This window comes from Aspergillus stella-maris (assembly GCF_047715825.1).
Source record: "Aspergillus stella-maris strain CBS 113639 unplaced genomic scaffold BDV14scaffold_39, whole genome shotgun sequence".
In the NCBI taxonomy this organism is placed as follows: Eukaryota; Fungi; Ascomycota; class Eurotiomycetes; order Eurotiales; family Aspergillaceae; genus Aspergillus; species Aspergillus stella-maris.
In genome coordinates this window covers 116,186-140,200 of record NW_027396833.1, presented here as the reverse complement: position 1 = coordinate 140,200, position 24,015 = coordinate 116,186, and the positions used below count along the sequence as shown (strand labels likewise).

The 24,015-nt window shown below is 50.2% G+C and overlaps 9 protein-coding genes across 9 annotated transcripts; 5 read left to right on the top strand and 4 right to left on the bottom strand.

Annotated features, from left to right (window-relative positions):
• Positions 1-24: 24 nt before the first annotated feature.
• BDV14DRAFT_201636 (uncharacterized protein) lies at positions 25-1,656 on the top strand (the record flags this gene model as incomplete). Its single annotated transcript, XM_073773810.1, has 1 exon — positions 25-1,656. The coding sequence occupies one exon, from the start codon at positions 25-27 to the stop codon at positions 1,654-1,656; it is 1,632 nt and encodes a 543-aa protein (XP_073626633.1).
• A 1,396-nt stretch (positions 1,657-3,052) lies between these two features.
• On the top strand, positions 3,053-4,757 carry BDV14DRAFT_201635 (uncharacterized protein; the record flags this gene model as incomplete). Its single annotated transcript, XM_073773809.1, has 3 exons — positions 3,053-3,442; positions 4,040-4,189; positions 4,257-4,757. 3 exons carry the CDS (start codon positions 3,053-3,055, stop codon positions 4,755-4,757), a joined length of 1,041 nt encoding a protein of 346 aa, XP_073626632.1.
• On the bottom strand, positions 4,660-5,726 carry BDV14DRAFT_176152 (pirin family protein). The gene has a single exon (XM_073769214.1). The coding sequence runs from the start codon at positions 5,659-5,661 to the stop codon at positions 4,798-4,800; it is 864 nt and encodes a 287-aa protein (XP_073626631.1). The 5' UTR covers positions 5,662-5,726; the 3' UTR covers positions 4,660-4,797.
• A 1,393-nt stretch (positions 5,727-7,119) lies between these two features.
• On the bottom strand, positions 7,120-8,353 carry BDV14DRAFT_176151 (S-adenosyl-L-methionine-dependent methyltransferase). The gene has a single exon (XM_073769213.1). It carries the CDS (start codon positions 8,204-8,206, stop codon positions 7,373-7,375), a length of 834 nt encoding a protein of 277 aa, XP_073626630.1. The 5' UTR covers positions 8,207-8,353; the 3' UTR covers positions 7,120-7,372.
• A 3,191-nt stretch (positions 8,354-11,544) lies between these two features.
• On the bottom strand, positions 11,545-13,348 carry BDV14DRAFT_201632 (major facilitator superfamily domain-containing protein; the record flags this gene model as incomplete). Its single annotated transcript, XM_073773808.1, has 5 exons — positions 11,545-12,068; positions 12,129-12,606; positions 12,669-12,713; positions 12,766-12,958; positions 13,014-13,348. 5 exons carry the CDS (start codon positions 13,346-13,348, stop codon positions 11,545-11,547), a joined length of 1,575 nt encoding a protein of 524 aa, XP_073626629.1.
• A 798-nt stretch (positions 13,349-14,146) lies between these two features.
• Positions 14,147-15,361, bottom strand: BDV14DRAFT_190774 (uncharacterized protein; the record flags this gene model as incomplete). Its single annotated transcript, XM_073771378.1, has 3 exons — positions 14,147-14,630; positions 14,675-14,792; positions 14,839-15,361. 3 exons carry the CDS (start codon positions 15,359-15,361, stop codon positions 14,147-14,149), a joined length of 1,125 nt encoding a protein of 374 aa, XP_073626628.1.
• Positions 15,362-16,953: 1,592 nt separating this feature from the next.
• On the top strand, positions 16,954-18,555 carry BDV14DRAFT_201630 (NAD(P)/FAD-dependent oxidoreductase; the record flags this gene model as incomplete). The annotated part of the gene is made up of 2 exons (XM_073773807.1): positions 16,954-17,565; positions 17,620-18,555. 2 exons carry the CDS (start codon positions 16,954-16,956, stop codon positions 18,553-18,555), a joined length of 1,548 nt encoding a protein of 515 aa, XP_073626627.1.
• A 2,460-nt stretch (positions 18,556-21,015) lies between these two features.
• BDV14DRAFT_190773 (major facilitator superfamily domain-containing protein) lies at positions 21,016-23,035 on the top strand (the record flags this gene model as incomplete). The annotated part of the gene is made up of 4 exons (XM_073771377.1): positions 21,016-21,166; positions 21,212-21,494; positions 21,544-22,738; positions 23,015-23,035. 4 exons carry the CDS (start codon positions 21,016-21,018, stop codon positions 23,033-23,035), a joined length of 1,650 nt encoding a protein of 549 aa, XP_073626626.1.
• A 429-nt stretch (positions 23,036-23,464) lies between these two features.
• BDV14DRAFT_201628 (GNAT family N-acetyltransferase) lies at positions 23,465-23,947 on the top strand (the record flags this gene model as incomplete). Its single annotated transcript, XM_073773806.1, has 1 exon — positions 23,465-23,947. The coding sequence occupies one exon, from the start codon at positions 23,465-23,467 to the stop codon at positions 23,945-23,947; it is 483 nt and encodes a 160-aa protein (XP_073626625.1).
• Positions 23,948-24,015: the final 68 nt, after the last annotated feature.

The window sequence follows — 24,015 nt, the reverse complement described above, 5'->3', positions numbered from 1 at the left end:
TGCGCCTTCCATGTTGAACCCGCAATGGCAATGGCCGTCGACTCGCGGACCGATACCCAGTCAACAACGCATAAATTTCTCATACCAAAATTAATTGCTTCTATCCTCATTTCACTCACTACTATGCGAAATATTGATATTTTTCTCCTCCCAACATGCACCGAAGTCATTGTCCAGTCTCTCCCACGCCGAGACCTCAAAAGCCTGCGCCTCGTCTCTAGAAACATGAATGAAGTTGTATTGGACCAGTCCCAGCTTTTTGAAAGAGCATATCTATCATGCGCAGATAAGGACCTAGAGGTTCTTCAAAAAATGTGCAAGAAGGATCACATCGCCAAGTGTGTCAAGGAGCTTGTTTGGGACGTGACTATCGAGCCAGGGTATAGTCCATGGGCTGACAACCCATCACTCGATCGAAAAGGTCAGACAGGTGCATTCCGTATGCACTCTATCATGGAAGAGTATTTTGATAATCGTCGGCTTGCCCGGGACTTCACGCTCCTTTTGAACGTTCTACCCAAGCTAGTAAGGATGAAAAATGTTGTCTTCATCGAGCTGATGCGGGATTGGACTGCGAGGTCGGATACCTACAAGGACAACACTGGATATTACGCTCGGCGCCGGCATCCCCAAGTCGACCAAGTTACTTACCAATCCTCCGCAATGAGAGAATGGGCTGACCTCAATTTTGGCCATATCAACGCCCCTGCTAGTTACGACAACCTGGCGCCGCCATTTGAGGCAGTATCTGCTGTAGAAGACTGGGCACGAGAATTTGTCGCCAAAGCAAGCATCGATAACTTTCCAGCGGATTACATGAGCTATTTTCGAACCAAAACATATCGCGAGATTTGCCTCCTAGCCGTGGCATTGGGTGTTTTTAACAGGAAACTTGAGCGCCTCACTGTCGAAGCAGCTCCAAGACCATCATGGTTTTTCCATGGTGGGAGGGACGCGCCCTGGTTCCTTGGCCTTGACCTCGCAGATATAAACTACTTCCCTTCTTGCTGGGTCAATCTCTCCAACGCGTGCCAGACCTTACGTCGCTTGTGCCTCTCCATCGATAATCGATTACCACGTTCCGATTCACAAAGCTGGAGGACGTTTATCCATCCCATGCTAATCTCCGCTGAGAGGTTAGAGTGCTTGGAACTGGAGATGATGTTTCGGGAGGAGTTCACAGAGTTTTTACTTCCAAGCCCATCACGTCTTCATACTGTAATTATGGACAATTTCGCTATGTCGGTCAAAGATTTGAGGTCATTCGTACACCACTCGGCCTTTCCCATCGAATTGGACACGCTATGTTTGACGAACTGTTTGATTACGGTGCCAGGTCCTTTGACTACCATTTACAACCTCAAGAGCTTACTATCTCTCGATACCTCACGAGACAACATTGATAATACATTACTGGATGTTGATCTTTCCTCGGATGACGATAGCGATTCTGACTTGACGCCAGATGAGGTCATGCTTGATGATGGGAACTGGCCCCCGAATTTCTTCACCGCGTCTTTAGATCCAAGGGAGGTTGAGAGGCGGAACCGAACCGTTTATACACAGGGGTATAGACTCCGCCTTCAGTTGAATCGCTGTCTTATTAGGACAAAAAGGCGTCCGACTGTGGGAAACTTGGGGCTTGGGTATATATAGATTGTTTAGCGATTAGAATAGTATAGACGTCCGCTGTTTCTTTATCACCAAAAGCATCGAACAGCAATTTCGATATATGGCTACCCGCATCCTGGGTCGAAAATAATTCTAGTGGTTCCTGTCTCCTTCATTGAGCTCGAAAGCTTCCAATGCGTAGCGGTAATCGATTCGTATCCGATAAGGCCTGGATGACTTCAGGTTCGTATACAATTACTCCATCAAACGAAGACACTGATGGGCTATTCGACCCGTCTCAACGTCGCCAATCGTCCAAGTACAAGGGGAAGTGTCCTCCAACATGGTATTTGAAAGTGTCTGCATGAAGCGTGATTTTGCTTACCATGTGTTAGAGAATCATAATGAATGCCCGAGACCTTTCAATACCGAGCATGGTACTTTTAATCCCTCGAAGGATACAGCCTTGTCTGAAGAAACAAGGCTGTCGTGGCAGGTGAAGAAAAGGACGGGACTCAGTGGTGCTTGCGGTTTCGAGGACACGGCTGCGACTGCCCTCATTAGGTATCAAATCGACCAGGTAGCACCCCAAATCCTTTCTTCAGACCTGAAAAGCTTTGACAACCATGTCTGATGCATCTGATATGTCAACTTAAACCATGTCGGCGTGTTAGAGAGACCTAAAGCTTCGGCTGACAGGCGTCAGCTCAGCCTTGTCCGAATATCGAGTGTGTGCTATGCTGGCGAGGCTGTCCTAGGCTCACAGGCAAGGATGCGCAAATACTGCAGCCAATCATCCACATGCAGTCAAACGCGCTTAGCCTCGCAGTGTTTGATAGCCTCGCCACAATGCCAGTAAGCAAGAACCCCGACTTCTCACTTCTTCAGTTGCCTCCGAATAGTCAAGTTCTGCTTCCTGCACCCATCCTACAACTGAGCAACGATTTGAAACATACTGGCCGAGTCGCAGGTTCATCTACGAGATCTATATCTTGATACTCGGGCGGCCAAAAGCATTGAGATAAGATAGTGCGGCATGGCTGGAATGTCAGATATGATCGGGTGGTGGCTCTGCTGCGGTTGTGGTAACTTGACCAATCCAGCCTTCACACCGACTAGATGCCCGATTTGCTCGCATGACAGGTGCTGGTCATGCGGTTCTCCTGGCTCGGAACGTCGACACGTGGAACCTGTTTCTGTTTATAATGATGTGGAAGGCACCCGCAGCGATCTTAATGTACCAAATCCCCCAACAGCCCCTCGGAGCGAAGAATCGACGGTTAGTTCATTTCCACAAGGTCGGCCCCAGATAGGGCGCACACGGTCGCCACGAGGGCAGGTGGTATACGACGAGACGACGCTCGTAAAAGTGCTACTCAAGGACCCTATCATAGCTGCATGCTTGGATGAAAGTTTTCGGCACGACAAAACTGAAGGGACTATGGGTTCGCTTGCGATGGGTCTGGCCGAATGCAAATTGCAGCTACGTTCAAGCCCCAAAATCAGTGACCGCGATAAATCAATCATCAATTCGAGCTTTGGTGACTGTGAAGAACTTGCACAGCTAGCCTTCAAGACCTTTGGGGACGCACAACTGCCATCAGAAGTTTATCATACGGAATCTGAGAGTGAAACTGGCCAGGCGAACGAGAGCGAAGACGAAGAGGGCTACAGGGACTCGCCTTCGAATCACCTCGGCCAAGTCCTGCGTCCGAGCAAAGCATATGAATCATTTCGGAAAGTTATATTTGAGCGCACCTTTCCGAACCTGGACGCACGATTTGAAGAACGGTACATCCGGCGGCCGATGACATTGACTGCCCGCTTTGGGGTATCTCGGTGCGGGTGGGCAAGGATTTTCCATGAGCTGCGATCAATGGATATTGAAAATATATCTTTTCATCCTGCTGGTTCTGGTGGGATTTTGAGTTCTTGTCAAACAGCAATTGAGAGATGGTCTCACACAAGATGGGACTGGTGGCCTCTAAAGCCATGCTTTCACAGGGAAACTGTGATAACCTGGCTGTGTCCCGTGAGTTCAATCGCCCATTACAGGAAGGATATCTAATTGACATACCACCAGCCTTGCCGGGAGGAGCATTGTATGGCAGTACCTTCTGTATTTGCACAGGATCTAAAGGATGTCATCCAGCGGCACCTGGAAACAGAATCACGCATCTCTGCGCTAAGGCACACGCTTGCCTCACCCCAATCCCATGCTGGTTCGCACAACCAACAGTCAGGCAGCGTTGTGGGGAGTACCCCACAGTATTCGAATACTGCATCACAGCCAGCCCCGATGCAACCTGCAACCCCAACCACGTCCCCGACAATTCCAGTGTGCGCGAGTCCCACCTCTTCAACTACAGGTAGCGCAAGTCAAGCCGTAATACCTGGCACCAAATACGTACTACTCCTAATAAGACAGAGCAGGCAATACCTCCTTTCCCAGATTGATGTACACACATTCGATGACGATGCATTTTTCCAGGCGCTCCGGTCAGATTATTACCGGCTTCGCGGCCGGATGAGGAACTGGTTCAGCGTCTGGAGATATTCGCACTGTGACTTCTACCAGGTGAGCTACTTCCCCTATCAAGATACCTTGTACTTAATAGAAGCACATGACTTATTATCCTGAATAGATCAATAAATTTGACGATGCAGCCTACGCCCCAAAGCTGAAGGACGACTACCCACAGACCAGGGATGAATATGATTACAATCCCGATCCTATGGACATTATCCCTCCAATCACCGAACACGAGTTTTATTGCAGGTTCTACTCCTGCTTCAAGTTCAATGGACTGTCTATACATTTACTCCACTCATGCCGAAAAGCCAGCGGTAACTCCTGCGATGCTTTGAACCTCCTACCGAAGAAGAAAGTCAGGTTGGAAGAGTACGGAGACAAACGGCAGATGTTTTGGGGGATCTATGCTCAGGAGATTATCTGTTTTCGCTGGATTGTTGCGTACAATATCCTGTGCTTGCTTCCGATGGTTGTATTCCTATTTCTTTGGATCTTTCCCCTCGGATACAAGGGTGACCTTCAGAATGCGGCTGTACCCTTGACGGCAATGGTTGGGCTGTTGACTTTGTTCTGGAGTTTCTTCGTTGGAAGCATTAAATTCGGATCGGTATAAGACCATTAAGCCAAAACCTCAGTACATACAATTTCAATATCTAATCACTATCCAAAACAATAACCTCAGCCTCCGCCTCACCAACACTCTCAACACCAAGAACATCCCCGGCATTAACCCCCGTAATGAACGCCCCATCGCCCTCCTCAAGAACCGCATCCTCCCTAGAATCCAACCTTATCTTCGCCTTCCCAGCCTTCGTCATCGGCAAATGCACATAAACATTCCTCTTCCTCTTCTTACTAACCACGTCCCCGCCACCAACCGTCCATTCGAACCTGTCACTGGGCTCAATAATACCCGCCCCCATAACAAAATCCGCATGAATCGGAATCGTCCCCTCAATAGCCGGGACAGCCTCCTCCTCCTGCTTAGGCGTAGCCTCAGGCCCCGCCCTGAGCGGCGAAAGAATATTCACGAACCCCTTTTTCTTGTCGCTCTCACCAAAAGACATAGTATGGTAGTTAGGTTTGAGCCCAGTCTTCCACGGCAAAGCCCAAATCTGCAAAAAGTGCACGGGCTTCGAACTCTCATTCTGCTCGGAATGCGCGATCCCAGTCCCACCAGTCGTAAACTGCACATCGCCTCTCTTCATCCTGTAGAATGACTTTCCCTGCGCGCCCTCCGCGCCCTTCCGGACCATACTATCGCGGTGCGTAAGTTCGCCAGAGAGAATGTAGCTGAAGATTTCAGCGTCTCGATGTGGATGCGTTGGGAAGCCGTTTCGCGCGGCAACGCGGTCTTCATTCAATACCCGTAAAGAGCCGAAGTTTGTGTAGCGGTGGTCGTAGTAAGAGGCGAAGGAGAAAGTGTGGAAGGATTTTAGCCACCCGCCGTGTTCGGCGTAGCCTCTTTCTCCGGAGCGGCGGGCGAGGATTTTTGCGTGGGAGAGGGGTTTGGACATTTTGGTGGTTGGTATCTTCAGTAAGGTGGGGATATGTGTAGATTCTTCAATGGATTGATAATTTTTGAAATACTTTGGTTTGATCGAAGTTGGATCTCCCTGGTTTTATAGAGTTCAAGGGTGGGTCACATGGGTGGGTCTTTATAAGCATGGGATAAGCATGAAAAAGCGTGGACTTCGAAATTCAGCACTAATGATTGGGTAAAGATTACGAGTGGGTTTAGTGCATCAATCAGTCAGATCTTAAAAATCCAAGAACACGCTCCATGGTTCTAGACATGATATGGAAGCTTCCTTCCATCTATTACATATTTCTGCGAAGACAACGACAGGCAAGTCATATCTGGCGAACTGAATAGGCACGCCCCGTGTAATTACCAGTTCCTTCCAATTATATGATTCTCAGAATGAAGCGCGGCTATGGGAGGAGTCGGGTGCTATAGTGCGTATGCATATGGGTTTGAAAGAGGAGATACTCTGCGAAAACCTTCACAATCGATGAGAACGGGCTGGGACAGTATTGTAGGAATGAGCCTGTAACTTAATCTTCTACACTATCAAGGACTGTCAAACGTATTAGTGGCCTTCTGTGAGAAAATAAAAGATCACCTTGTCGTACGAGGGCCTGAACTGTGCACTCGAACGGACCAATGTTAGGAACAGGGGAGGTGGGAGAGGCTCTTAAGAACCCTCATAGCCAGGCCGTGAGAGATAATCCTCCTGCTTCCGATAACCACAGTTCCCCCCAACTTGGATACATCACTCAGAATGGACAGCGCAGCGATCTCAAATCTCAAGGCAGCGGGTCCGGGTGATGTTCTGTATACACATGGTGAGGACGACTACGAGGCGCGGATTGCCTCGTACTGGTTTCTGACATCCCAACTCCGGACATGGGCTATGATACAACCACGGAAAACAGGGAAGGTCTCTAAAGCAGTGCAAGAGATTGTAAGAACCCCGGGGTGCAAATTCGCCGTGAGAAGGTACGTATTGTTGGATCGTGGTGCATTCCCAGCCGTAGGCCGATTTTGTCACAAGCCTACCACAGTGGAGGTAACATGGCTTGGGCAGGCGCCAATAGTATTACTGATGGAATCACTAACGATCTTGGGCTCATGGTGCGCTTGGCATATGGCCCAGAAACGGAAATTGTCTACTTGTCTGCAGCGGGGACTTGGGCGATGGTTCATACGGAGCTTGAGAAATGTGCGGATAGGCAGGCCCGTGGTATCGTATTTCAGAGTACGACTGATCTGATTCTTTGTTACATTCAGATGGAAGAATGGTTGCCGGTGGCCGCGTAGGGATGGTTGGAGTCGGTGGCTTTTTGACCGGTGGCCTCTCGTTTTACACCAGCAAACTTGGATGAGTGTTGACTAAAATAATAAACGACCAACATGAAGGTCTTGGTATACGGATCCACTTGATCAATGTGCTACGAAGCCATGAAAGACGGTTCCAAGCCACTATTTGGTGGTCTCGTTATCGGCAAGATAGCAGCAACATACTCTACCTCCTCCGAGAGAGATATCCACGTCGACTCTTACTAAGCCTGCCAACCCTCTGCAAGCATACTTTTCATGCATTTCCCGTACAGCATATAATCCCAAAACATAAAAGACATATACCCCAAGATCCACGACTCCACAGACAGCACCGTCCGTTCCGAAGGATCCCCATAGTGAGATATCCTTCTCGGATACCGACATTACGCCCTGCGCACAGCGGTAACGAGGGCGTAGGCAACCTGAGGGCAATCGTTCACTCTCCTCAGCTCCGCAGCCATAGCACGAAGCTGGCGACCCGCCTCATCATCCTGTAAGGTCTCCGGAAGCTGCTCGAGTCTGTTGACCATAATTTCAGAACTCGGCAAGACATTCTTGCGAATGTTGGTAAGGTCCAGAACATCGAAGCCAGCCTCCTGCAGGAGCTCTCGGTAGTCTGCGGCCGTGAGCATGCCACCGGACACTTGGAAAATCCCGCAAATGCGTCCTACGATTTCAGCATCGGGGGACCCAGACTCGACATCCAACAACATATCCGCGATGACGAGCCGGCTTCCGGGACGGAGCACGCGAGCGATGTGTGCCAGGGCCTTGCGCCTATCGTGCATGTGACATAGCGATTCAATCGCCCAGGCACCATGAAACGAGCCATCATCGAAAGGAAGGTCCATGGCATTCGCCAAATGAATGTCTACTTTCGCCGGCGGGATAGTACTTTGTACCCTTCCCCGGGCAATATCGACCTGCTCCTTGCTGATCGTGATGCCCGTGACATTAACATTGTAGTTCGCGCTGATTTGCACAGCGGGCTGCCCAGTACCGCACCCGATGTCGAGGATGCGCATATTGGACCCAGTAATAGCAAGTCTGTCGCCGACTTTGGTCGTCATGAGATCGCTAGCGGCTTCGATGTCGAGGTTGTCGCAGCCCTCGTCCCAGTAGCCAACGTGAATTGCTCCGCCTAGTGAGTCCATCAGGCCACTAGAGAGTTGATCGTACATGGCGCTGACGCCGGATACGGTGGTTTGGGCGGTCATTCTGTTGTATGATACCGTCTTGTACTTGAAAGAGAGTGACGTATTCTTCAGGGGTACTGAATACACATTACATTCAATGTAGATGAACTTGACGGAATGTCAGGAGAGAAGGTAGGAGACAAATTGTGATGCTCGTGATACGAGTTGCAAACAGCAAACGTGCATCTAGGTAGTGGTGTTAGTGCTCTATATGTATGGGGTTTTAGACCTAGCCGGCATACTATCATTTAAGGTTCACGACCATATTACCGGGTTGGATGAACCCGAGCTAACAGGTCGTGAAACTGATTTGCCCTTTCTCGAGGATCACCCGACGCCCCCTCATGTCTCGTTACACCTCAGCCGGGTGACTCCAGAGCTTCGGAAACCGAATCGGTTCCACAGTCCACAATCTAATCGCTCATACAGCCAGGATGGGGCTGGATGGATGTGGCATGGTCAAAGATTGGGCGAGTAGAGAACGCTGGGTTCCCATTCCTGTGCTATGCTGGAGCCCTGGGTTGATGTCCTATAGTCTGAACAAAACTCAGCTGACCCGCTTGGGGTCGCACGGAGATCATGCACAGTGCATAGAGATTCTCATCCCGATACCTAACTCTTACCCCGCGTAGACATCCCGGTAAGTAGGGGCTTGGTACGTCGGGAAATAGGTTAACCCGCTGTCTTAACCCGCCGTCTTGTGCTTTCTCCCCCGGTAAGGCTGCCTTATGCCGTGCGCGACCCCAAACCTCTCCCGCCCCCCCGAGCTATGCTCCTAAGCCTTGCCTGGTTCTTGGTCAAAAGCACCCGGTCCGTTTCCACCTGGCCCACAGCTTTTAAATAAGATCAAACCTGTCTTACCCAAAGCGTCGAAAAGGAATTAATGTATCACAGGATCAAGAACATAGGATTAGATAGCATGAAGGATCGTAGGTTGCGTCATAATCTGAGGATGTCGCTTGTTGAAAAGTAATACAGTGGCTACCAAGCGTATTTGGTAACTTGTCTATCCGGTTCAATGTGCTACTCCGGTCATTCCTAGCCTGCTAGATGGCATCTTGGTCATGCCGAGCCGGGCGCTGGGTTGATGTCTCATCATTTCATCATGCTGTGTAAGGCAAGCTGGAAATGCTTCATCCCGAAAGGAGTATTCCTCTTCTTTTCGGTGGCCCTGGTATGTCACAACTGTGCCACGGCTGACTGGTTCGCTGTTGTCAATTATCTGTTCACTGACAAGCCCTAGCTCTGGCAAATGGCCAGAAATTTATCAACGATGTTTCTTTGTTCCACTGTCGGTCATTCACAACACCATGAAGATTATGAATGAATCAACCGGAACCCAGACGAACCCTACGAAATCCACATTGCGGAACGTATGAACCTATCTCCATACATAATTAGAGTAGTTATACAAGGTACTTATGTAACACGAGAACCCGATCGAGATAGCAATTACAAACTTTGCGCTAAATATAGCTTATTCTTTCAATTCTCGAAACTCAAGCGGTCCACGTAGCTCTCAAAGCACCGGCGGTGTAACCCTACAAACGGAATGCTTGGTGCAGGATGTAATTATATTGATTTGGAGATTCAGATACTGATAATGGTGAGCTCGCGCGGTAGGACTTCTACTTAGCACCTTAGCATCCTCCACTACACACCCCCTCTGGATCTGGGCTAGAGTCTTCTTCGTCGTAGTGCTAGTCGTAGTAGCTGCGCCCTTGGTGAGCAGCCACAGGCCCCATCTGTGCTCGACACCCCGAGGAGAATATCGAGCGCGATCTGGGCAATACCAGGCTGGGGCGTGGTCGAGATCTGTGACACCATCAGCTTCAGGAAACCGGAACGCACTGGCGCCCAGCTTAATGCACCTCCTCGGCTTCATTTATCTTGTATGGAGACCCTAACTTTCCACCGCTGAACCTATTACGCACTAATCGTATGGCATCTTCTGAGTTCCAGTATAGCCTGCCCGGCTACTCAGTCAACAAGAGAATATAATAAGCACATCTAATCTTTAGCTGTGATCGTTCGGATCATTAGAAAAGACTGACCCACCACCACGACCATCCAAATGCTCCCAAGTCCACCTAGTCAAAACCCAATCACATCTATCCATTCACTCTACACGCACGGACTGGGCCACCATTTCAAGTCTGTTGCCCTAATCTCGAGGAGTGAATGATACAGCGAAATCGCAACCACCACCAGATCAGGACGAACTGCGTCGTGGGCTTCTGTCAAAAGTTCGGGACCTTGTATCCCTGTCTGGATTTGATCGGTACAACCCACTGGTTCCTAGGTATCTATATTTGCCGGAGTTACATCCCCCCTCCCCTCTTGGGGTCCTGACTGAATGTCCCTCATATCTAGTCTGGGTCACTCTGCTTGCGGGAGTCAATAAAATACGCAATCATCCAGACTTGATATACCCCCATATATCCAGCAGCAACTTTTTTTTTTTTTTTTTTTTTTTTTTTTGTATCCGAATCTATATTCTGCGAAGCCGGGATGGTATGAAAAGATCTAATCAATCAGACGTCGACCGGCAGGTTGCCCGCCCCAAACCGAAAACCGCCCTTTAGCACTGGAACGGCGCAAATAACAATTTCCGAAGCACCCATGTGGATAATAGCCCAGTTTATCACATCGCTGGTGCCCGTTTTCTAGATACTGGACGGGAAAACATGCGAGTCCTCGAGAAAACCTCAGCAGTATCAAGCACGAATTGCGAAGTCAAATTATAGACGGCGGCTATAATCCATGATACCCGTGACTATTACATTAGCACCCTGATACAAGCGGATAAGAAGTCAGGTTTTATGCCCGGAAAAGCCGGGCTTTCCTCTACTGCTCACTGTGGCTGAACGGGACGGGAAAAGTTCGCTATTACGTAGGTGGGAAATTCATGCTGGCATCTATTTCCGTTGCTCATCTTGGCCCCTCTGTTTCGTGCTCCTGACGGGTACTGCTTCTTACTATTTGTGGGACAGGGACATTCATTGTCGAGTGTGTTCCTGGATCGTCGACTTGTTGTACCCATGAGAGCAGTCCACTGAGGAGCGAGCAAAGTCTTCATAGAAAGGTGAATTAGGTGGATTGCGTGCACAGGAGAGATTGTTAGAGTGCAACGTTCTCGATGGGATCATCCAAAAGCGTAATAGAAGGGGATTCCCGTCATGACTTTCGTTCCTTCAGGTGGATAGTGTATCGCCTCGAGTACGTGACGTCTTCGATCGAAAAAGCCTACCTAGGGCAGAGGGATGGTCTAATCGGCGATGTATAATCTTCCCTATCTCCTAGCTCATCAAGCCCAATGACAACAGCAACACCCTCACCATTACTCTACCATGGCAAATCTAAACAGTCTTAAAATCAACCGGCCCAGCCCACCTCCTCAACCTCTTTCCCACGACCCCCAGCAAAAGAACGAGCAAAAACGCAAACCCTACAATCCCCGTCATAGTCCCAAACTGCCTCTTCGCACCTTGTTTCCCGGCCCACTCAACCATAAAATAACTGACGATAAACCCGCCCGTTGTTCTTCCAAAGTTGATCCACGCCGCGACTTCACCTGATGCCTCAGGGTACGAATCAAGGACGTATGCATTGACTGCAACAGTGACGATCATTATACCGAACACGTATAGGCCCCAGCCTAGTGCTGTGAGCATGTAGTGGTATTCTTCTTCTAGTGCGAAGCCCAGTAGAATTAGGCCGGCGATCATGAAGGGTGTTGCGATCCAGGTTGCGATGAGGCGCGCTTCGGGTTCGAGATGTCCGGCGTTGCGTTTTGCGGAGAAGGTGGCAATGCTGTCGTGGAGCCAGTGGCCGGTTATTTCACCCAGTATTGCGGCGACGACGGGGGTGAAGTAGAAGAAGCCTGTTGTAAGTTATTAGTACGTACTCCGATGTTCGGTTGCGGAGGAGGAAGGGGGTATACCAATCTGCTTCGGCCCAAAGTTATACAGCGGGGTCAAGAAAATTGACAGCGTCGTGTTCACCCCAACAACCCACGCAAATGTAAGCAGGTAATATATCGTTGCCCAGAGGACGACTGGTTTAAGGATAACCTTTACAACCCTCATTACTGCATCATAGGGCGTGTTAACGATGTACCCCGTCTGCCGTTGTTGAATCCCAATTAAACGTTTCCATCGGGGCGCATTCGGAATAAGTTCGAAATTCTTGTTCTTGCGATCGTAGTATGTCTCTTCGACGAAGAGAGCGATTGCAAGAAGACATAGGCCAGTTTCAATTGTGTAGACGCCAAACGCCCATTGCCAGATTTGTGTGCTTGTTATGAAGGCTGCGAACATGGGGCCCATATACGGCGAAAGGACGATAAAGGCAGACCAGATGTTGATTTTGCGCGCTTGTTCGTGGAAGAAGAACATGTCTTTGATGAACATGAGACCGCCCTGACATTCATTAGTTAGTTTTGGTTCCTGCTCGCGCTCGTGTATATGAAGAAGCTGGTTACCCCTTGTGCGACAGTCGAGAAGAAACCATTTAAGATGCGCGCTGCCTAAAGTATCATGTTAGTGAGTACTCTAGGACAATGGTGAATGTGACAATACCATAAATGACTCGAATGACTGCGCAGCCGCACACCAAATAGCCGTCGCAAGCGCAACAACCGTAAACCAGAATAGTACCGGCAACCGCCCAAAGTATGCCGACAGCGCAACAACAAAAGGACCACCAGCACCAAGCATGAAGACATTACCAACCTGGGAATGGTTGACATGGTCCTCTGTCATGTTCCATGCTCTGCGCGTAGCGTTAGCGATCTCGCCTCAGTGGTAAAGGGTCGGGGTGAGCATACGCAGCCTGCGGAATAAGCGTAACAGCCCCCGTAGCAGAGCCATAATCAGGCAGGAAAGCCGTCACGGAAACAACAATCAGTATTAAGTGTTTGCGAAAGGTCGACCAGTTCAGCGGGTCATTAGGTGAATTGCTAGGTTGCGGGATAAGAACCGTTTTGCCGTCGGGTGTTGTCTTCAGGTGTCTGTGTGCGGTTTGGGCGAGCGAGGTATCGAGCACGTAACCCTCGCGCTCGCCGAGTTGTTCGAGGTCAATGTCGATTTCTTCTGTTGATGAGCCTTTTTCGTTTGAGGAGAGGGGGCTTTCTGGCACTGGCGTGGGCTTTGCAGGGTCCATGATGAAGGTCGATTACCAGAGGACAAAAAGGTAAGGGGACAGAAATAAGGGGGGATCAGGTTGCGGAAGGAACTACTCCAACAAATATGTTATATAACAGTGCGCCAGCTGTCTTTTAGCCTTCCCCGGCAGTATCGAGACATGATTTGCCGGGGTACCACGCTCGGGGATGTGGGGACGCATGTTGAACGATATGAGACCCTAAAGCTCGGGGTTGTCAACGCCATGATTATGGAGAAGCATCTTGGCTGTTTCACAGTAACGGTACACTAACCGCGAATGTGCAATGACCAGGGTCTGAGGTCGTACACAAATGCTATGAGACCCTTGCAAGGCCACTCAAGACAGCTTCGTTTGCGAGCATGCTGGCCGTTGCTGTTCTAGAAGTCTACAGGACACACCCACGTGTGCATTATTGTCCATGCCAACGATGTATCAAATTGCGGCACAGTCGCAATGCATACGCACATCCAATAACAAGAGACCAGAAGCGGCACGACGATAAAGTGAAATGAAACGCCGTCCAAGAGGAGGATGATGCTTGACACTAGCCAAGGATGCTGGGCTGTCTAGCGTAGTGATCGTCGGGGGAGAAACCGGGGTATGTCTGGGGATAAGGCGATTGGTGCGAGAGTCTCGACTCATTTCCGGAGAGAAGTGAAGGAATGCACGGGCCTACAGAGTGCTGTACATGGTGGACTACGGTGTAGGGATACTGATATGAAGTGCGAGGGCCAAGTCAAGGTATTAGCCCGAGGTTGATAACGAAAGAAAGAAAGAAAGTTAATCAATCCACATTCACCTCCGGTACCCGCGCTCTCCCAAATCAAACCCGTCCTCCGAGCCCGTGTGGACATGGATATCTGTAGTCATGAGAATCCCCTGTCCCGCCTCTGTAGTCGCCATAATGGGGTCTTCACTATCACTCTCCGCGTCAGCCCCCTCCACGCGCGTCCGAGTCCAGGTAAGTGGGTACTCGTTGTGAACGGTCTTCCTCGCACTCTCGAAGGGATCGTAGTGTTGGAGGCACCCTGACTGATGATTCCGGCTATGCACTGGCTTCCGGTAGGGCTGGTAATGGTTTGAACTGCTTTTCTTGCTCGTTCTTTGCCGGACGACGATGTTGAAAAGTGGCGTTAGGGTTGGTATGCAGGCTGCGATTATTATCAGGTATTGCTCGATTGCGATCCAGATTGTGAGGTCGACTGTGTCCCAGGGGTAGTCGGCTCGGGCGGAAAGGGAGGCGAGATTGATTGTTTTGACTATTGCTGCGATCATGGCACTTTTCTGTTAGTATTTTGCATAGAACCACGAGGAGTGACTTACATAACGCCCAAAGAAAGGACACAGCCCAGGCCAATCTTGATTTTCATTGCCATTTGTAGACCCCAGATTGTTGAGAGGGGGTATATCGCGAGAACCAGGTCGGAGAGAGCGGAGGAAGCTGTTGACAGTCAATACCAGATGAGAAAAATTGACAGGAAACATACAGCCTTGAAAGAACGCATAATTCTTCTGCAAATTGGGATTCCAACAACTCCCCTCCACATCGCTATCCCACAACTTTGCTGTAGGCGTACACTGCCCGTAGATCGTATAAACACAGACAGTATTGATAATCGTCAAAAGCACGATCCCGGCGTACATAACCGGTCGATGATGCTTGACCTTCTGGATGATCCTTAGCAGAAAGAGACCGACCGAAACCTTTCCCCAGTTCGTCGACATAACGTGGAAGCCCTGGCTGAGCCAGTTGAACTTGGTCGACTGGATCTTCTCAAAGTCGTTGAGATCCAGGGCATGACGACCAGTTCCATAATGCGCGCTCAACGTAACGAGGATTGTATTCGTGCTTGCGCAGAGCATAGCGAGGATAATGAAGGGGTCGTCCCATCCCCAGGATTGAATTATGCGCGTTCGGACCCAGACTCGAAGTGCGATGAGAATCGTGCAGATGCTGAAGAGCGGCCAGGAAACGGCCAGTATCACCCAGCCGCGATCGGGGATGGCCATTGCTGTGCAATGAAGTTGTTGTGAGCAGTTCGAAAAAATAAATGCTTGGAATACTACAGATGACCCTGGTGTCACAACCCAACGAGGCTCAGAGCCCGGGTGAACCCTCGCCCTCAGCCACAAGCCCATAGGCAGGGCAAAGACGCCTTGGCCGTAAGCACCAAATCTAGCAATCATCTCGGAAGTAACCTAGCAAGGATAACCCTGCATGCTTATATTAGGCGGGAGAAATTTGGCCGCCTGGGCTCCGTAGTGCATAAGGTTAAACTGGCAATTTCGCCGATGCAATGATGATAGATAATTAGTTTCTCCACCGGACGGTAGACTGTTGGGGATGAGGGACGCTTCGGATAGATCCATGGCTATCGATCGGTGAACTATAGGCCCACTTCCATGCATCTGCGGTCGTGTTTCAGGGCTAGGCTGGGCTCGCCAATTACGGTATCTCGACTGGGATGCCGATAAACAGGAGGTTGACTTGCTCCTCACGCTGGCCGTTGAATCTTTCTTGAAGCATTGGAAAACCTTCTTCTTTGAGATCTTTTGTGGCTTTCGTCCCTTCATCGAGAAGCTTAGGCCTTTATCCTTCAAAGGATGAATGATTCTGGTCTCTAAACCATCCACGTCTCCATCGCCATCACCATATATCCATAAATAGCACGCCCAGGGATTCATCGATGAGACTGGACGGTGTTAGAGATATGGCCTGGACTTGCTCCCTTGTAAATGCAGGAGATCATGCTTCGAAGAGAAATTCGGAATATTTCGGTGCGCCTATCCCGAGGGGAGGTGAGTCTTTTCACCCATCAGGAGCGTTGCAATGCCTACTCCTGGTATTGATGTCCGCTATCAAGGGCACAGACCGACGATGCCGGCTTCCAGTGTCCCTTATGTTTAATTAAACTGCGAGGTAAACACGCTTGCCACCGAGAAGCGGTGTTATTAAGATCCAGTCTCGCCATATACTCTATGTACTGTCTAGTTCCCCCGCGCCGTCGCTTGTATCTGTATCCTATATAGCCATTCAATAGTAAGGGAGCATACAGTGATCAAGTGTAAATTAACTCGAGTTTGTTGAACGAAGTTGGACAAAATCCTATTACCCTTTGTGCAACGGACTGCTGAACGGGATTGGGATCTTTAAACCTAGGAGTATGAAGGACTGGGAGGGTTATTCGGAGTCTGCCAGAATATAAGGATGGGTGAAGAAAGCGTACACGGCATCTCAGACGCCAGCCCAATCCCAAGTCCAAAGTTCCGACAGATATAAGACTTCCCTGCTTGATAAGTTTTCCACGAGGCTCTCATTTGCGCAATAATAAACGTGAAATAATAATTGGCATTCTGATAAATCCCGTCTATTACAGAGAACTGAGTGGAATTGTACCAGGTTGACGGAGGCTGTTTGTGTTCCATTGTCCTGTCCGTCCTGTCTACGTCTGCACCTTCCGTATTCGGAGCCCTCCATCGCGACTTCCTTGAGCACCTTGATACTCCTGACGTTCAGGGGCGCATTTCATGTTTTGTCAAGGTCAGTCACAGCTTAGGGTTCAAAATAAATTTGACACATTCTTTACACAACTACATCTAATATGGACCCGCTAGACCTCTCTCTGTGGTTGTTCGAAAAACGCGATGAATTCATCCAGCTAGCAAAGGAGGACCCAGGCCTTCCGAAGCCATTCGGAAATCGTCCATTCAGCCACGGCGAGTATGACTTGGAACAGATAGAGAAAGTTCGTTCACCACGGTTACCAAAGCGCGCTTCATTCGTGATCATCGGATCTGGAATCACAGGGTGCAGCGTCGCCCATTCCCTCCTTCACAACGAGGCCTTCAAGAAAAAAAACATCGTGGTCTTGGAAGCACGCGAGCTGACCAGTGGAGCAACAGGGCACTCTGCCGGACAGTTGGCAACGGCGAGTTTCAAGGACTGGGCTGACATCGCGAAGGTCGAAAACAAGAAGACTGCCAAAGAGGTCGCCGAGTTCTCTTACGAAAATCTCAGACGACTCGATAAACTTGTCAAGGAACAGCCTCGTCTTGTCCAGGAATACACAAAGTTCCAACGCCTTACCATTATCACGAACCTTCTGACGCCAGAAATCCGAGCCCAAAGCGAACATCTTGAGATGTCTTTCCGGCAATCATGTGATGAACTGGGAGGTTACTGGGAATACAAGGACGCGGATTATGCTGAGTCTGTAAGTGATCGGACAGACTGTATGCTAAGCATTTATCTGACCAAGCCATCATAGACTTACTGGTTGCGGAAATCCCAAGGGGTCCTTGAGGGCCCTGGCGCCTCGCTTCAACCTGGAAAATTGATCGCTGGTATCTTCAAGGATCTGCTAGCAAAATTCCCCTTTCGGCTTCGAATTGAGACCCGGACACCAGTGAAGGCGGTTGAAGACAATACTGAGAGCACATCACACCCATACCTGGTAATCACAGATCGTGGCCCCATCAAAACCGACCATGTCATCTATTGCGTCAACGGGTGGACATCGCATTTGCTCCCTCGTTTGAAGGGAAGGATATTTCCCATCACTGGGACAGTGACAAAATACGACTTGAGCACCGCTCCACCGAATATTTCTAATAAGTACACTTGGACCATGATCAACCTGCCATCAGTGAATATGAAAACAAACGTCATCGACACGGGACGCGACTCCATCACCCAGGAGCTGGATACAAACGACTTTTGTGTGAGAGGGGAGCTACTTCACTTTAAGGGGATTGTACCCAAGCCCATGACGAACGTTGACAGCACGAATGTTTCCTATCAAAAGCATCACACTATTATGAAAAATGCATTTACCGCCGAGAAGTTGGCAGCGTCAGGTCAGGCGTCGAGTTCAGACGACAGTTTACCCTCAGAACCGACCGTCAAGGCCAGGTGGACTTCGCTCATGGCCTTTACTCCCGATCTCTTTCCACTTGTTGGCTGTCTTCCTGCTGAAGTCACCGATCGTAAAGAGGGAGGAGAATGGATTGCTGCCGGGTGCAACGGGAACGGGCTAGACAAATGCTGGTTGATGGGCGAGGCAATGGTGGACATGATAAATAACGGGGATGCGAGTATTCCTAGTTGTTACTTGACTACTGACGATCGTCTTGACAACTTGGACCCCGGCGACTTTCTGCCTCGCTGGCTAAGGCAGGATACATACGAACCGTATGATTCGTAGATGGACTTCTGAAATAACTTCCAGTACTTCCAATAGATAGAGTAGATAGAACTAAAGACAGTGTTAGTGATGCTAGACATTGTTGCATGGGCTCCTTCCCCACGGTAATCGGCTCCCCTAGTGCCTTCCTATTCTGTAATCAGGGACCGGTGACAGAGCACGTCCTCGCGCTCGATCCCCAGTAGCCTCAACAGCAATAATTCCAGGATTTGCGCTTCCATTATCATAACCTTCCTATTTCTAGTTGCGAGATTACTACGGAACAGTGGTAAGTCGACCGGTGTACTGGGTATCTTCCTTCTGCTTACGGTCAGTCACGTGGTGCAGTTGCACCCAGTATGGATACGCCCGTCCATTACTCTGATGACGAGTTGAATCTTTCAATCACACTCTTCAAGCCCAAATGGCTTGGAGCAAACCGGCCAGACATGGACCCGTATCTTTCACCGATGGCACGGTATCTCGGAGCCACAGTCCAAGCCTACGGGTTCTCATTCTTCAGTCTGGCACGATTCCACGCAAGGAGAACAGAGCTGCTGAAGAAATGGCGGGACGATTGTCTTGGGCTCAGTCTCGACCCATTGAATCGATTCGCCAACCTCAAAACGAGTGAATTAAACGCAGCGGCCGCCATCCCCGTGTTCCTGGCGATGGCAAACGCTGACAATCCCCCTCTTCCTCGGGATTGCAACACCCCAAATTCCACCACGTATTTCCACGTCCGCATGCTGTGGCATGTGAAACAAATCATTGCTTGCTCTCGGAGAGAATTCCCTAACTCGACATTTGACAATGCTGGCAACGCGACAAGGCTGGCGCATTGGGATATTGTTGCCGCGTGTGCTGTATTTGGTGCTCTTTGGACCATGTACCGCAACGACGTCAAATGGCAAAATTTCATCGATGGAGGTTACGTTCCATACTCGACTCCACCAGAAGGCGAAGACGAATTTGCAGACACGACGCGGCACTTGGTCACCCTGGCGAATGAAGCTCCAACCGCCGCGTCAACTCAACCTTATGTACAATCTGCCTTGGAACAGGATATATTACTCGGAGACCCCAATCTTGATGATCCGGTTCAAGATCCGTCTCATAGGGTAATCTTTGCTCACTTTTGACCCATGGATTTTGTTGGCAACAAACCGATACATGCAGGAGCGGAGCTGCTCTCACCTTAGATAGTTTATTTAGGTCACTTGAACACCAGGGTACATCAAGTATCCAAGGGAATTGCGTTCAATCTTTGTAGGCTGTCAAGATATATATCTGAGCGCGTACAAGGGGACTAGCGGCGATACACCTGAAGATGTCTCTGACTCTGGCCATTCAGATAGGGCATACCCACGAGACGGCTTTTTGAACAAGGTGTTATTTATTTACCCCCAGTGAACACCAGGTGCGTTTTGATATAGGGTAACCAGCCATACAGTCATAATCTTAAAAAGGTTTAGCGCAATGGCAGGATCAGGTGACTTGAAGGCCGACAACAACTTCCCCCTTCACCTTCTTTCACTTTCATTCTCATTCCGACTCATTCTTTCATCTTCCAAAGACAACTGCTTGTCCCTTTATCCAGCGCCAAATGACGCCTCCGCGTCGTCGAACGAGACCCAAGATCTCGCTTTGGACTCGCTTTGGACTCGCTTTCGAAGCTGGCTTCGGTACTGGGAATCACCCTTCCGCCTGAGAAGTAGCATCGCGCGCCTGCGACAGAACCACAACTGGCCCATCCTGACCTTGGCGCGCATGTTCATCCCGTTTCCAACCTGTCATTCGTCATGCGGCTCCTTTACCATGTGATGTCTTGCCCTCCCTTTGCGGATGCATAAATAATCCGGTCAACACCTTATGCATTTAGTGCCACACGCCCAACCGCAACCGCCTGGCTTGATTGGTACAACAATCCCTCCTTCGCGAATCCAACTCAGAAATTGGCGGAAGTCGTCGGGGCTTGGCCCACATTAAGCACGATACGCCGGCGATGTGTAAGTTTTGGGGCTGCCACGGATCCCTTCAATGCAGCCGCCCACGTCAAACAAACGAAGAACAGAATCAGCCTTAATTGCGATCCCACCCATGGATCGAATGCCAAGTGAAACGCTTTACATATTGAGTCTAGTGTCCGGGGAGCTGTCCCAATCCGAATTAGCAGATCTGTGAGCCGCCGCGACTAAACCATTTTCATACTCTGCGCCGTTGGCGATCGTCAAAACAGCTAAACGCTGTTTGCCGTTTCGGGCTGCATCCTGCGCCGGAGGCTGTGGTGGTGAGCACTGCCCGCGTCAACAGCCAAACAGATGGCCACTAGTATGCAATGCCAGACCGCCAGCAAACGGAGCGCTATCAATGTCTGTTTGGCGGTTAGCATGTTGGGGTCGATTTGGGTGTTATAAGCCTGGGACGCCTCTTCCTTTGATTTTCTGCATGAACCTGTAACGACGTAATCTGCTACTCGCAATGGTAGAGTCAAGCACACCTAGTACTCCGACCGGGGAGAAAACGGTTGTTCCACTGCAGCCGGCTGCACAGGTGAATCCTCGGGCGAACATCCCTGACTGGAAGTGGAAGGCTAGTCTATTCTTCTGCGTTATCACCACTCTGCTCAACGGTATGTTTGTGTACCTCGACCAAGTGCTCTAATCTAACTTTTCAGGCTACGACGTCAGTAATGTCGCAAACATTCAAGCCCGACTGTACGAAGCGTTTGGCAACATTCAACTTCTCCCATGGATCGGTCTGTCGTATAGTCTCGCCAGCTTCGCCGTCCTCGGTCTGACCCGCAAGATCCTATACTGTTTTGACATGCGATGGGTGTGGATTGCGAATGTCGCTATCTTCATGGCGGGCTCAGCGGTCGCCGGTGCAGCACCCAACATTCAGGCGGTGATTGTCGGACGGATTATCATGGGTGTTTCCGGGGCTATAGTCTATCAAAGGTATGCTTGTCGTCCGGTTGACGAAGTCGCGACCTAGCTGACCTTCTAGTAATCTCACCTTTGTCGCTGTTTGGGCTACACCAACTGAAACTCCTCGTCTATTCTCCATGCTATCTGCAGTCTGGGCTATCGGTCTTGTCATCGGCGGACCCATCGGGTCTGCCTTCTCTGCCAACCCTGACACCACCTGGCGATGGGCGTTCTACATCAACCTTCCGTTCGCGGGGCTGGCCTTGATTATTAGCATCATCTGCGTTCCCGCCAAGTATCTCGGGCCTGATATCCCGGTTTTGTCCCGAATTCGCCAAGGCGACCCGGTCGGCATCATACTCAACGCAGCATCGCCGATCCTCTTCGCCATTGCACTGGAATTCTCAGGATCGGTTTGGGACTGGTCTGATGGATCAACTATCGCCATCTGGATTATCTTCGGTGTAGTTACTATTTCTTGGATACTACAGCAGTGTTTCTCCATTTTCACCACACCCGAACAGCGTTGCCTCCCACTGCATCTCATCCGCCGCCTCGACCTCCTTCCCCTCTGGGTTGCCTCTGGCTGCGCCGGCGCCTCGTACGCAATAACCCTCTACTACACCCCCTTGTTCTTTGCCTTCGCACGCGGCCACGATGCCCTCGAACAAACCGTCCGCATCCTGCCATTCATTCTTGTCTTCATCGTAACCGTCATCCTCGTCGGCGGCGCCCTCCCCAAGCTCGGCACCTACGCCGCGATATACCTAACAGCAGGCTCGTTCATGGTCTCCTCATCAGCTGCCATGGCAAACACAATGGACGACCCAACCGCGCGCGAGTCCGCAATCATGGGTCTCGAAGCCCTGATAGGAATCGGCCTAGGCTGCTCCTTCCAACACGGCGTCGGCATCTCAAACGTCATAAACAAGAACTCACCACAGGATCGTGTCGACAGCGCCATCCTGTTCAATATGGCGCAGATGGGCGCTATCGCGATTGCCCTGGCCATGGCAGGTAGTATATTCCAAAACGTCGGATACGGGTTCCTCAACGACGCAATTGGCGACCGCGGGTACACGGAGCATGACTTGCGCGAAGCGTTGGCCGGTGTCTCGTCTGTTGTTTGGGAGAGTCGGGATCCGGAGGTTTTGACTAGGGGTGTGGAGGCTGTTAGTAAAGTTATTGCGAGGGAGTTTTACCTTGTTACTGCGGCTGGTGTGCTTTGTTTGATTTGTGTGAGTGGGATGAGTTGGGCGAGGTTGGATTATGGGGTGGGGGAGGGGGAGCGGAAGGAGGTTAGGGCTGAGAGTCCGGGGCAGACGCAGAGAGAACCGGAGCCTTGATGTTGATTTGGATGCTGTTCTCCCAGTGCCATGTTTCGCTGTATTACTTGGCGCTGGATGATGATGATAAGTGACGGCCAATCTTTAGACCAATGTGCAGAGCCCAAAGCGCGTATCGCTATGCTATTCGCTCATCGTACCTTATCCCTAATATCTTAATACCGTTATAGTTTGCCCTTTACTCCTAGCATATTGATATATTAGTTCAAGCAAGTCCGAATCTAAATCATGTTGTGTCCCACTGACGCTCGGAGACCGCGGAGATAAGAATATCCCAAGGCATTGGCGACTGGGTGCCTGAGCTTTGAGGCACAATACTGGGAAGCCATCATATCCTGCCCCCAGCAACGAGGCGAAAAAGTACCTCAGCAAGGAAGAGAATCCAATTGTCCCATTAAGTGACACCAGCTGCCAATGGTTGGTAAGCTGCCTGTGGCTTATACCAGGTAAGCCTCGGATCTAGACCGATCCCTCCAGGCACCACCAGGCACCAACTCCACACATGGCGCCTTCCCTCTAGCTACAGTAGTTAGCATGTTTTCATTTCCTGGAGTTTATATATGAATCTCATTCTCAGCCCTTTTATAGAATTTCCTTTCCATCATCACCAATTCCACCTAAATCGCGTTTGAAAGTCAATCTACAATCTCCACCATGTCACAACCCTCCCTCCCAGAAGGGTACACCCTGCACTCTGGTTCCCCAGACGTCGAATCCTATCTACACCTCCGACGCGCAAGCGGTCTTAGTCCAAAAACACCAGCGCAAGGAACTGCTTCTATAAAGGGAGCATGGTACGGCTGCTACATCACATACACCGACCCCTCACCAACCACCACCTCATTCTCAACACAAACACAAACACCAATCGCAATGGGCCGCATAATCTCCGACGGCGGGTGGTACTTCCACATAGTCGACATGGCCGTTCTCCCCGCGTACCAGAGAAGGGGCCTTGGGGAGGTGATATTGAGGCATTTGTTGGGGTATATTAAGACGAATGCGCCGGAGGGCGAACCGTATGTTAATCTTTTGGCGGATGAGCCGGGGCGGAGGCTTTATGGAAATTTGGGGTTTGTGGATGCGATGCCGGGGAGTTTGGGGATGGTTTATGGGGGTGGGTTTGAGGGGCTGTAAGGGTGGTATTACAGTCAGGATGGTAGAAGGGGTTCGTTCAGGTGGTTGAGGGGGATTACGTAGAGGGT

Excerpts from the sequence above, each read along its gene's own strand:
- BDV14DRAFT_176152 (XM_073769214.1), bottom strand. The coding sequence starts at position 5,661 with ATGTCCAAACCCCTCTCCCACGCAAAAATCCTCGCCCGCCGCTCCGGA.
- BDV14DRAFT_176151 (XM_073769213.1), bottom strand. The coding sequence starts at position 8,206 with ATGACCGCCCAAACCACCGTATCCGGCGTCAGCGCCATGTACGATCAA.